The sequence below is a fragment of the Trachurus japonicus genome, chromosome 18 (genome assembly GCF_045865225.1).
Source record: "Trachurus japonicus isolate A0001 chromosome 18, Traja_1.0".
Lineage (NCBI taxonomy): Eukaryota > Metazoa > Chordata > Actinopteri > Carangiformes > Carangidae > Trachurus > Trachurus japonicus.
Genome location: NC_140924.1, coordinates 20,565,298 through 20,578,875, shown reverse-complemented (window position 1 = coordinate 20,578,875; position 13,578 = coordinate 20,565,298). Strand labels below are relative to the sequence as shown.

Below are 13,578 nucleotides of genomic sequence, written 5' to 3'. Positions count from 1 at the left end.
GACTGGAATCACATATAGAATATACGTACTGTATATATTCATGATTATGAATCATATTCCTTTGTGCAAGTTGATTTTCATCCAACAAAAACAGGATTGCTGGGCATATTGAAGTGAATCCTACGTGTGTGTGTAGTTGTGGATGTTCCTTCGCCTGTTTCCTGCCCTTGGTGTGTGTGTGTGTGTGTGTGTGTGAGGACATTTCCCTTCGTTCCTGATATCTAACCGTGAGCTGTGCGTCTGCGGCAGGGCTGTGTTTACCGTGGAGCTGTACCTGCAGACGGAGCGAGCGCTGGTTGTCGGAGCCCAAACACAGGAAACGCAGCACGACTGGATCCAGGCACTGACAAAGGTACGGTAGCACGTTTTGCATACGACACACACACACACACATATGCACACACACTTATTGCCAATGTTTCCTTTTATAAGTTTGTTTTTCACTAAAAGTTGCAAAGAAGAAACTGTGTGAACGTGCTGCAGAGCAACAACACATCCACCTCACACTTTTTTTTTTTTTATCCACTGTGCTACTTTGCAACAACACACACATACACAGAAACACACACATTGTCCTCAGTGAGTCCCTCGCTGCCTGGGCTTTTTTTTTTTTTTTTTCTCCAAGACAAGTGGTCTCGCTATCTCTTCCCCCACACGCTGACAGGATCTTGTAATAACACCCTACATAAATATGTCCACAATTCCCCTTTTTTTATCTCTTTAATCCCAGGCAACCCAGTCACAGATAGTGGGAGGTATAGCTGCATCAGTCCATATGTCTCTTCTTCTGTACCACCGGCCCCTCGACTCCTCCATATTTCAATTTGAATTGCACAACAATGGCCAGACAGCGCCGAGCAGGAGGGAGGGGGATACTTGCACTTGCAAAAAAAGACAAAAAGTCAGCCAAGCCGTGTGAAGGGTTTTATCCCTTTGAAAGTAAAAAGCTGCACCTGTTGTGTTTCTGTGTACGTGCTGTAAGTTTTAACCCGGTGAAAAAGTTTCATGCCTTTTTAATTTTGCAAAAGTTGTCGATTCCTTTTTTTTATTCTCAACTCGCAGTGCTTCGTCCCGTCCAAAGTGGAGGGCCTGGTGCAGAAGGACAGCGAGCTGATCGGCAGACTGCACTACAAAGAGGGGCACGACCTGTACCACTGGAGGCTGGGCTGGTTCATGCTGGAAGGCTCCACGCTGCACTTCAGCCCCGGAGAAGAGGAGGGCGAGGAGGAGGTCCTCCAACTCAAACAGCTGCTGGAGCTCAGTAAGAATGTTATTCTCCGTCTCTCACCTGCTCTTAGTCACGGCAGCTTTTATTACTGAGGTAAAGCTCAACAAAATACAATTAACTTTATTGTTCCGAACATAAGAGATACATTTGTCAGCACAGGAAGGCCAGATCCCAGAAATATTCCCCTATAAAACAAGACTATAGTGTAATATGTCATCATATGCATCATTATGCTTTGATATCATATGAGCATTAAATCAATTCAACAATTTCTTGGCAGCTGGACTTAAAAGTTTCAGACATCATGTGTTGCATCAGACATGAACATATGTAAGAATGCATTAACAATGCGATGTTAGAGAACATAACACTTTTCTACAAAGAACAAGGTCATAATACGTTGATGCAAGATTGCATGTTTGTTTATTTGGATCTCTTCTAGCCCAGTTGGGATAATCTTCCAAGAGTCCATACTGTAGCATAAAAACATGACAGAATACAATACAAACAGAATACAGTAGAAGTGAAACACAATACAATATAGAACAGACACAAATCAAAACATACATACAACACATGAATGGCATTATACACACAAAAACAAAACTCATACAGATAATATTACACATACCTTCAATCACAGTCATACAGTTACAATTAAATAGTTCAAATACTAAAAAATGTTTTAAAAAATTTGTAAATTCTTAATGAGATCAGGTGAACCATTCCATAACTTCACAGCCACAATGTAACAATCCTTTTTAATGGTGACAGTTTTTCCACTGATGTGTTCTGGGAAGTTTGTCGTACCCCTTAGTTTGAAGTGTGGGCCTGAAAAATCTTTCTTTAAACTCCCCCTACAGTTTCGGAGTGTATATTTTCACTGTTTGTAAAAACTCACAGCTAACAAATGAGATTGGACCTGAGATCTGTTTCCTGAAGCTACTATTTGACACAGAGGAACTCCCTTGTGTTGCAACATTTATGCTACAAAATCCCATAACGCAACACAGAAATAAAGCATTTTCTGTTGCGAAGCCAAGTCCTGAATGTATATGGCATGGGTTTAATCTTCTAAGTGAAAACAATGTTAAACACAACACAGTGCTTTGCCTCTGTGAGCAAATCTATTCATTGTGCCTGATCCATTGAGACATGTTTTTTTTTACTAGAGAAGCCTTTCCTATAATATATGCATGAAAAGAAAAGATCTGTTAAACTCATTTTAATTCCTTTCTGGTTTGTACATTTTTACCTTTGCTATCGTCCCAAGTCGCCACAGTTTACACGAGCAAACTGTCCTTTTCTCCACTGGAGCTTTTAATTGGCAATAAATCAGATTCATAAAATCCTGTAGTGGATAATAAGTGGCCGTATCTGTTTACGGCTGATGGTATCACTGACACTCAACCGGGCTGTAATTTCTGGCTTTTTAAAATTCATTCCCACCATTTTCCCCCTCTATACTCTGTAATTTCCAAAAAAATTCCACCAATCCATAACGCCGCGCCGCCACTCGCATTTATAACTGCTTAATGATGTCGGGAGGATGCACGCAAGCGGCTGTGTGGTGTCTGAAGACATTTCGGCTTCTCACACCATTACACATTTCTGTTGGGTCGCTAATTGGCTGGCTTAGTCTTCCATTATAAACATCACGCTTTTGCGAAAGACTGGCGGAGATTGAAAAGGCGCCACAGGGCCTCCGCATGAGTGTGTGTGTGTGCATGTGTGTGAAAGGACGTGTTTGCATGAAGTCAGCAGTGGTCAGTTGTTACGTAAGTGTGCATCAGTCAAAACAGGATTCAGATTTCACTGGGGTATGAAAACATGATCTTTTCCAGCATGGCGTGTTGAATATTCACAGTGTGCAGGTGTCGCGGTCTCGCTGCCCACCGACATGAATTTATATAAGCGTCTCGGCGCGGCTGGCAACTCGGAGTTATTTAAAGGCCAGTCTGCGGAGAGGTAAGGTGGGGGAGGAGCTGGAAGGGGAGGATGGAAGGCTCAAGAAGTTCACACATGCTTTGACAGATAATAAAGATTTTTGGTAACATTTCAATCGATTGCGCCAGTTGTAATGTGCGAACAGAAGGAAGGGGGAGAAGTGGTGGTGGGGGGGATCATCGGATCTTTTTTAATCTATTTACAGCCTCGACGTGGATCAAATTGCGCAATGTGCCGCCCCATCTACCCACCTCGGGCGGGATGAAGAACTGCAGCAGCGCTCGTTTTTTTTTATATTCCCTGGCTTTTCTCAAACCATATTTGTCACAGCCAGGGAGCCGTTGGCGCCAGGAGGGACTGTGTGTTTTGTCGGGGGGGGGGATGGTACTGTAGCTTCTTCTGGAGCCCTGAAAAGGATTCCTTTAAGGAATCAGAGTCTGTGACACGGGATTAACTGTTATTTTCTCTAACAGTGACACCACCACATGAAAAGGTGGGCCCTGTGTAGCACCCGGGGATTAAATGAATATACTTTTCAATTAAAATTGCTACACATCTCCAACATGCAGCACTTCATACTGCATCAGGAGTTCATTGTGAGTGCGATGCAGTCTGTTCTTGCTGCTTTTCTTTTTTCTTTTTTATTTCTGCCCCTTAGGCTGCAAGAGTTTTGATCATTTTAAAATCTTTTCTCAAAGCCTGCCAAAGGCTTTTCTTACTGGAGGTAAAGAGAAAGCTCTAATCTTTAGGCTTTTATTCATTTTATCCTTAATTGCCTTGTCAGTCATTTAGCCTCTTGTCTCAACACTATGACTAAGACCGTTTTCTTTTACAGCTTGAAGCTAATCGTTCAAATTATTATTGATCTGTGCCAATAGTTCTATGTTAATTTTCTTTTTAGCTTTTTGTGACTTTGTTTTTTTTGGGGGGGAAAGTGCTTTGTAAATAAATATAAATAGGAATAAAAAATAAATAAAAGCACAAACCAAAGAAAAGGAATCCTCCATCTCCAAAGAATGAGTGCGCGCTACCTCTCAGAACGACTTCCCGGGGGCTTAGCTGTGTACTTGAGAGAGGATTGATCTTTTTGTGATGTCGTGATGTCAAGATGTCTGCCGCACAAATAACTAGAACCAAAGTCAAACGAGCGGAAAATGACACATACAGTCGGGTAATCATTAACCTGTCACAGTGCACAAAACGGCCTTCCCACCCAGAACTTTCTGAAATGAAAAGGTTTTCAAACAAGATAAGCACGTTAACTTTGATCTCATTTAGTGCAATTTCTCTCAGCGGGTTTCTCTTAAGGCGGTGGCTAAATAGAGAGAGAGAAAAAAAAATGTTAATCCCATTTCTGTGCTCAATCATCTCAAAATTGAGATAGGCATCAGCGTAAGACTGCAGTCCAGCATATTTAGCAGTCAAGTTTCACTGTGTCCACACTGAGGTTCATTTAAAGTAAAAAATTAGTTTTTTCCCTCCATTCTTTGTGTGATATATAACTCAGATATCACAGCTAACATGTTGAGGACAAGCCAGAGTCGTCCCTGCCACCGTCCAATCACATCTGATTAACATGTTCCCACTTTTTTGTATTAGCCTGCAGCTGCGCCCACTCTCACTCTGAGTACATTTAAAGTTAATCAAACTCATCCGCTGTCGTCAGGCAGAGATATGTTAGGACTGACAGTCAAACAGCTCGAGCCGCACTTTAAACAGGATCCTATAGTTATTGCATATTGCAAACAATAACCCTGCTGAGTGTTCATCTCCTTTCAAGTAGCCTCACTTCTCTCAGCCCGTCCCCCTGGGAGACAGCAGTGAAACAGCACGTTATTTCCAATTTTGACGATTTAAGAATTCCTCCAGATAAAGTAAAGGGATTAAGTGTTCCTATGTGGGCTGTAAATTAAATAAACCATTTTTAAAACTGCTGGATTAGCTGAGAGATGGAAAAAAAACAAAAAAAAACAATTGTTTTTCTTTGCAAAGGAAAGAAAACTGATATTCTGTACAGTAGATCCACGGTTTTCACAAGAGCAACGTTGTAGAATAATATAGTGCATAGTCCATATGGTGTACAGGAGCAGCTGGCTGATATGATCATATCACAGATTCATCATCATCAACATATATGATGCATATTTTTTTATTTTAAAACAATTATAATCAGCTATTACAACATTAACTATCAATATCAGTATTGACCTCAAATATTTAGTGTTTAACTTTTAGATAGTGTCACATCGGAAAATGTTGCTGTTGCACTAAAGAAAAATCCTATTGGATCCCTCACTGGCTTCCCACCCAGGCCTACACAGAAAAAACAAACAAACAAAAAAACACCAAACTTAATGCATGCACTGAAAAATAAGTAACAGCAACCTGAATCCCCTTGATTTTTAAGAAGGGAAAAAACATAATGAAAACGTCTTACAGGACGCCTAGTACAAATTATGAAGAGAACAAGGCTCCAGACTTAGCTCCTTATCACACAAACATATTAAGTAATAAAAAAAAATTCCCACTGAGCTGCACGATTGATAAAAGAGGATTGTTGTGTGTTTGTTCAAACAACAATGACAAGTGTTTTGCATTTACCTGATAACGCCGTTAATAAACCTCTCTCATGTCAATATCAATCTCTGAAGTTCTCCCGCTTTTCGTCTCGTGTTGTTTATATCAGAATGAAATACCGTGCCCTTGAAAATCTGCCAGCGAAAATGAAAAGCAAATTATTTGTTAAGAAAGACTTTGGGGAATTATTATTATTTTATTTTTTTTGCCGTTTAGCTCAACATACAAAGGGCCTGAGTACAAAGCCAGCCAAAATAACACTGGTATTGTAATGTTTTTAGCAAGTTCTCGTGTCCTTCTTTCTAACAACAATCACATTAATTTCTCCTGTCAGCGGAGATTATCATTGTGTTGATGACAGAGGCAGAGTTGTATTTGTATTTGGTACAGGAAAAAGAACAAATTGACAAGTTGTCAGTCATTGAAATTATCTGAATTCTAAGTGTTGAGGCCAAATTCATGATGCGACTTCCAGTGGCTAGTTAGCTTAGCTTAGCCTAGCCTAGCCTAGCTTAGCACAAATGTGACTACAGCCAGTCTTGCTTCATCTACACCTTTAATTCTGTATAAAATCATGCATTATTTAATATGAACCTACTGCTCAGAGATTTAGTGAACATTCTATCTTCGGAAATCAACAGCATTTAAGCTTTACATCCGTTACTTGAGCACAACCAGTGGAAACTCGAGTATGATGAAAGTGCCAGATGTCGTTTCAAGGAGATTTGTGACTCAACCGCAGAGCCTCATATCTCGTTTTGTACTTTTTTTTTTTCTTTCTGTGTGTATGTGTGCGTGTGTGATTGTTGACATGATCCAAGCAGCTGTTTGAACCCGCAAAAGAGATTATGGCAGAGCTTTCAACTCCCATAGCTCAGTTTTTCTGTATCATTGCACTGTTGCTCGGATTTGGAAAGATTGACTGAATAGATTTTTAGAAAAGTGTATTAAACGTGCCACCCTCAGTGACTAAGTTCTCGTGAACCTTGGTGACTAATGACAGTTGTGTTGTTTGCCCCTTTTTCATATACCTTACCTTCAGTGAGAAAGTAGCACAAAAAGTGAATTCATGTTTCCCATTATGGCGAGAAAACGCTATCAACTTCAATGTAATGCATTTAGCATTTAGCATTTTGTACTCACTGTGCTGTTCACCTTTCTTACCATTGTATGTCTGCACATTGGAGAGAAAACACTCAGCCGCGTCTAGACACATTGTGCAGTGTATTATTTGCCATGATTGCCCTAAAACGTAAATGAATACTTAGCGGAAAGGGGAGACCTTTCAGTGACAGGTAATGAATGCACTTGAATGTTTCATGGCGAAAGCTTCTAAGTGTCCAGGGCTTTTTGACAGAGATTGAACAGTTGCAAATGTCAAATCTAAAACTTTTTTTTTTTTTCCCCCCAATGCATTACAATGCATTAGTGCAGAACATGTTGCTCTTTTGAATGTACAGGAGCCTGTATTTACTACAACCCCTCTGCCCTTTTCCCTCAGCTGTCTCCACACATACCGAGGGCGAGGACAAGATCCAAGTCTTGCTGATGGTGGAGGGCGGAAGGTATGTCATTCTTCAACACCAACAACAACAACAACAAGCACTAAAAAAAAAAAAAAAAAAAAAAAGGTGTGCTAATTGGCCACATATTTGCGATGCTGCGAGCCTATGCATTATGCAGCGCCCGCTAGCTTTGATTCTGCCTTTGTCTTGTTAGTCCAAATGCACTTTACCTACTGTAAACCATCCGAGGTAATTAAGGCCGCGCTGGGCTGCCTGCTTCAGTTAGAGCGGAGAGGTGAGACGTCGCAGCCCCTCACACACACACACGCCGACAGTTTCAGGCTGCCTTTTAGACTAATGCAACAAGACTTTGTGCTTACTCTGTTAATTGCCATTCGTTTGTGTGTTTTTGATCAAACCCTCTCGGGGGGCGAAACCGGTGGTTGTTTATAGATGTGCGCGCTCCGTAGAAGCGCTTTTGGATTCCTTTAATCTTGTTGGTTGTTTATGTAATGAGTTACCACTGCTGCTCATCTGACGCTCTTAAAATATGAATCACCATATTGTTATTGGAAATTATATCATGAGCTTCTTCATTAATTATGACATGTCTTTTTTTTCTCTTTCTTTTTTCTTTTAACAGGACGGTTTACATCCATGGCTTCAATAAAACGGACTTTGCTTTGTGGCACTCCGCCATCACGATGGCCGCCGGCACCGACGGCAACGCCCTCAGTGACCAACAGCTGACCAAAAATGGAGTCCCCATTATAGTCGAGAGCTGCATTGATTTTGTCACCCAGTATGGTAAGATGCATTAGATTTATAGGGAGAGAAAAGTTTTAAAAAAAAATGAAAAAAAGTTCTGCAGGACTATTATTATGATTTCCCCTTGAGGAGCTGATTCATCCAGTCTGCTGTGTCGTGATGAGAATTTCATGCTTTCTAATGTTGTCTAGCATAATGCTGTGACATTATCCTATCTCTCCTCGCACCATATTTCCATTTTTGTTTTTTTTTTGTTGAGAAATGTAGTCAAACTTTCTGCTGTACTGAATTGTTTCAGAGAAATATCTATAAACACCACAGAAAATCTCCATCACATTGTGCCTGTCGCATTCGAAAATGCCTCATAAATGCAAAAAGAGACTTTGTAACGCAAGTAGAGTGCATTGTAATGAAGGACCGGCATCAAAGTTAACTTTAAAGGAAAGTATAAAGTGGCACAGAAGGTTAATACACCTTGCACCGACAATTTGCTTCTACCTGCAATTTAAATTCAAATGCGCTTATGCAACGTTGTTAAATCCCGCAAGTCAAAGTGTCTATAAGGAGGTCGGTTATTGCACTGCAATTGTATGTTGTCCTATAGGAAACTACGTACAGTCGCTTGTTGTTGCAGATTCAGGCTGTTAATCACACAGATGAGTCATCCATATAAAATCTACTGTATCCGTGCAACCAGGTTTGTGCCAGGAGGGGGTCTACCAGCGGCCCGGGGACCCCGGTCGGGTCGCCCTGCTCCTGGAGGATTTCAGCCGCAGCGCCCGCAACGTGAAGCTGAGGGAGAAGGAGCACCAGCTGGAGGACGTGACCGACGCCCTCAAGAGCTTCCTGACCCAGGCCGAGGACGCGCTGCTGACCAAGGAGCTGTATCCGTACTGGGTGTCGGCGCTAGGTAATGTGGTGACACAGCAAAAGAGAGAGAGTGAGGGGGTATATGGTTTCTGCTGAGTCATGCGGAACAACGTTTTGGGACAGCAGAGGCAGGATCTCATCGCCGCAGATTAAAAAGTTCATGTTCGCTTCATAAATAATGTAGAAAGTACAGTGTGACCCTCATCTCCTTTGTGCGTTCGCGGTCATGTGTATGTTTGGAGTTGTGTTATATTTGGCGTAGTTTCAACCACCCCTCGTCTCTCTGTGTGTGTGTGTGTGTGGGTTGTTTTTTTTTTACAGACGAAAAGGACGAGAGGCAGAGAGTGAAGAAATACTCGGCTTTCATAGAGAGTTTGCCAAAGATAAACAGGTCGACCCTGGATGCTCTGCTGCAACATCTGTACAGGTACACACACACACCAACACACACACACACTGGCTTCAACACATTTAAAGCTTTTTGCCAGAAAAGGGGTTTTTCAAGGTCATGGTCTCTGTCTGTGTAAACTTTAATATCCTGATGCAGTGAAGTGTGGTTAAAACATTAAAACCAGGACATGAAAGTAGAAGACACAACATTAAACATTGTTTTTTTTTATGAATAAACAGGAAAAACACTATAAATACTACAGCTAACTGCTATATGACTGTTCCTTTATTATAAAACTTTGCCTGTTGTATGAAGCTTCAGTTCTGCCTCCCTCCTATCTGTTATGTATTTCTGTCTGTTCTGTTTCTGTGTCTGTGTCTCTGTTTCCTGTTTGTTTTGATGTGGTCGAGTCCGAAAATGAACCTAATCAGCGTCGCCCCTGGACACTTCTGTGACAAATTGACGATATACAGATCCAGCAGTTTGCTTTATTTATGACACAGACCCCTTCTTTGGCAACATTCTGCCTCGTAATTCTGTGAAAACAGCAGCAAAAGTATGAAGCAGTCTCTTTGTCATGTTTTTGACTGAGCTTGCAGCTGATGGAACAGGTGTAGCTCTGTGGCACCTCAGACAGAACAAGCGCAGCTACTCAGAGGTCTTGGCCCCTCTGAGTCGCCTTAGGGTTGCTGTTTGTCACCTGCTGATTAGCCCGGTGCCCCCTCCCCTCCCCACTCCACTCAACTACTTTGTTTTCCCATGACCCATTCACCCCCTCGGTTATGTGCGTGAGTTTTTAATCTTCTGATCAGTTTAGACCAGGGAAAGTGTACAGTAGCTGTATGTGGAAAGGCAGCTCCTTCAGAGTAAAAGCAGAAGAAAAGGAGCTGAAGCAACAGCAGCCACTGGTTCAATATGACGAATGGATTTCATAATATTTCTACCTATTTACCAGATTTGCTATTATTAAAAACTCCCACATAATTGAATATCATTACTAGGGATGCACCATGACTACCGGTACAGATAATAATCGGCCCGATATTGGCCAATAATGATCGGGCAAAACACAGATAAGTCACATAATTAAATATTTTTCAGATTGCTAGTTCATTTGAAACAATGATAAATGTTGATTTTTGAAGAGTCATAACTGTTCTTGTTTTTGTTGATGTTGACTATATTATTTGGTTAAGGCAGAGCTATAGTGTTAACTTCATCTTTATTCACTACATCTTAGCCTTTCTTAACCTCATGTGTGTGTAGAGTATAAACTATTAAAAATGTTATCTATTATTGGTGTCAGTGGAAAAACAAACAGTTAATGCATCCCTAATCATTACATAAGTTGTGAATGCTCATTGTACTGTATGGACTTTTATTTTGAAAATCACATACAGTAGTTCCAACTGATTTACTTGCACTGTTGTGCATAGAAAAGTCTACTTATCCATCACAGGATGTCAGTAGAAGCCTGAATACACATTTATATGTGCAGTAGGAATCTGCACATACAACTATGTACCTGCAGTTGCATTCAGGTCCAAACACTGCTGCCTTAATGCGTCCCTCACTGACGCTGGCATTACACCTCATTTACTCCCAAACCTGCTGTGGATAGTTGTGATTCAGTAGCATTATGATAATGATGGAAGTAGTTTGGAGAAGACTTTATTGACCCCTTTGCTGAATTTGGACTGAGGCCTCGCATTTCAAAAAACCCTGTGAGTGTGGAGAATGTGTGGGCATGAGAGATTGACAGTTTTTTTTCTCTCCTTCTCCTGAACATGTCTTGTCCCCACGATTCAGGATCCAGCAGTGTTCCCACATCAACCACATGCCAAGCGCAAAACTGGCCTCCGTCTTCTCCTCCTGCTTGTTCCAGACTCAGGGACAAACCCCACAAGAAATTAGCGTGGTGCATGACCTCATCAACAACTACATTACACTCTTCAGTGTAAGTCAAAAGTGCCGTTTGTTTTGTTTTTTTGTTTCCTTTTTTTTTTTTTTTGCCATTTGACGGCGCTGAAAATGAAGCGAAGCCGATTGAGTTCGACGGAAGGCTGAGCTGAATATGGTTACATGATACCGTCTTCCTGTAAGTTAGATAACATCCCATTTTTATTGCATAAACACACATTATATAATTCATAAAAAAAGGAAAAAAAAGAAAAAGAAAGACAGAACAGTTGGTATACTTGGTTTCCTCTCCGCTCAGGTTATTGCCGACAGAATTAACAGCCAAATATGGAAACAGGTGTCTTTGCCGACTTTGCTCTGCACACACAGACAGCGCGCGTCTCCACCAAACACAGGGAGAGATCATATTAAAACACAGTTCACCCAGAACAAAAAAAAATAACAGTGGAAGCTTGTTCAGGACATCTCTCGCTCGAGGCGAAAGGAGGCCGAGCTAATGATTGTGTTGTGTACGTTAGGAACCATTTTGACGGAAGAAAAATCTAATGGTACAAAAAAACTAGATCTTCTCTGTGTCTGAGTTTTTGGATTTTTTCCCCCCTCGTTTCTTTCCTAGTTTCCTTGTATGTAACTTTCGGTTCAAAGAGCTCAGGTGTGATCAGGGATGACCTTGTCAGCACCATGTTCTGACTTAACAAAGCACCTCTGGACAAATAGGCTGCTTTTGATATGAAAAAAAAAATGAATCTGCCTAATGAAGTGATTTCAAGTCACTGATACACTGCAGCAGCCCCAGTTTGATTCCACCTGGCGGCCCGTTGCTGCATGTCATTCCCCCTCTCTCTGTCTCCCTGTTTCCTGTCTCTCTCAAGCTGACATGTCCATTAAATGCCCCAAAACTACCCCCCAAAAAAGCAACGCATATACAGCAGTGAAAATGAGTATTGAACACAACATTTTTCTCAGAAAATATATTTCTAATCGAGCTATTGACATAGAATTTTCACCAGATGTCGGCAACAACCCACGTCATGCACAAATCCAAACATTTATGTCCATAGATTAAGTAATGTGTAATCAAGTGAAATGACACAGGGAATAAGTATTGAGTACATGAAGAAAAGGAGGTGCAAACAGGTTTGGCAAGCCAAGAAAGCAGCTGGAGTCTGTCAGTATTTAGAAAGTATTCCTGTCCCCTATCAATGCAAAGTAATATCTGCTGCTTTAGTCCAAATTGACGCCTATAAAAAGGTTTCTCATCACCAAGGTGTCACACAAGAGGCGTCTCATGATGGGGAAAAGCAAAGAGCTTCTCAAGACCTTCAGAAACGTATGTTGCAGAACATACTGATGGCATCGGTTACAGACGTGTCTGAATGCACTAATTTATCCGTTTGTGGCATTATCCAAATACAAAGAACATCATTTTACCATAAACTGGCCATGACCAGGTCCTCACAAGATTTCTGACAGTGAAAAGAAAACTATGAAGAGTTGTCCAAGAGCCAATGGTCACTGACAATCACTTTAGAGAGACCTGCAATTAGCAGGTACAGTAATGCATTTACAGTAACCGCCATGGCCTCTACTGTATGCATGCTCACCATGCAAGTCTATTGACGCATTCAATACTTATTTTCCCCGCTGCATGTCCATAATTGCCCATAATTAAAAATCTATTGTTTATATATTCTCATTCATACTGCCCAGCTCCTCCTTGCAGCAGCAGGAGGTGGTGCGACCTACAGGCTATATAGACTGTAGGGAGTAATAGGGATAGTATAGCCATTCTCATGCATTCAGTCCACTGGATTTGTCAGACTGTCCAATCAATGATCAATGAAGGAAGAAAATAAACGGCTGTAACACTCAAAAGCATACAGATATTACCATATTGCATATCTAAAGCGAGCTGCAGGCATGACTTTATTTACACTCCCTTACTTCAACCATCTGGGGAGCAGAACTGTTGTTGCCAAATCTCCACAATAGGCTTGACTTTGCTGATGTGTGGACGGGTGTGCGGGTGTGGGATCAGTGTTACCCTTGGAGAGCTGCCTGGCTTTACGGGATATACGCGGCAACACAGTGCGACGGCTAATTCCCAGCGGAACGCCTGGATCCCTCTTGTTCTGACGCTAAAGGAGGAGCATTCACTAGCGAAAATCGGTTGGAGACGCCATCATTCGCATGACAAATAGCCATTAAGCCCAACCAATCATGAGCCCAATAGCGGTGAATACACACACACATACACACACGCACTGTGACACAAAACGAGTGAGACGTCTCGCTAATTAAAGCGCCGGTTTTGTGCTGGATGTCGTCGACGGGGCCCATTATCAGGCCTAAACACACACACGATGAGTTTG

At 41.5% G+C, this 13,578-nt stretch overlaps 1 protein-coding gene across 8 annotated transcripts in view; it reads left to right on the top strand.

The window, feature by feature from the left end:
- The window catches only part of arap2 (ArfGAP with RhoGAP domain, ankyrin repeat and PH domain 2), a 127,999-nt gene that overhangs the window by 95,576 nt on the left and 18,845 nt on the right, over positions 1-13,578 (top strand). For all 8 annotated transcript variants that reach the window (XM_085806279.1, XM_085806280.1, XM_085806278.1 and 5 more), the window contains 7 exons: positions 250-352; positions 1,063-1,261; positions 7,254-7,317; positions 7,901-8,064; positions 8,723-8,935; positions 9,217-9,322; positions 11,096-11,243. In XM_085806279.1, the coding sequence (XP_085662405.1) occupies positions 250-352; positions 1,063-1,261; positions 7,254-7,317; positions 7,901-8,064; positions 8,723-8,935; positions 9,217-9,322; positions 11,096-11,243 (997 nt within the window). The remainder of the gene's footprint in view (positions 1-249; positions 353-1,062; positions 1,262-7,253; positions 7,318-7,900; positions 8,065-8,722; positions 8,936-9,216; positions 9,323-11,095; positions 11,244-13,578) is intronic.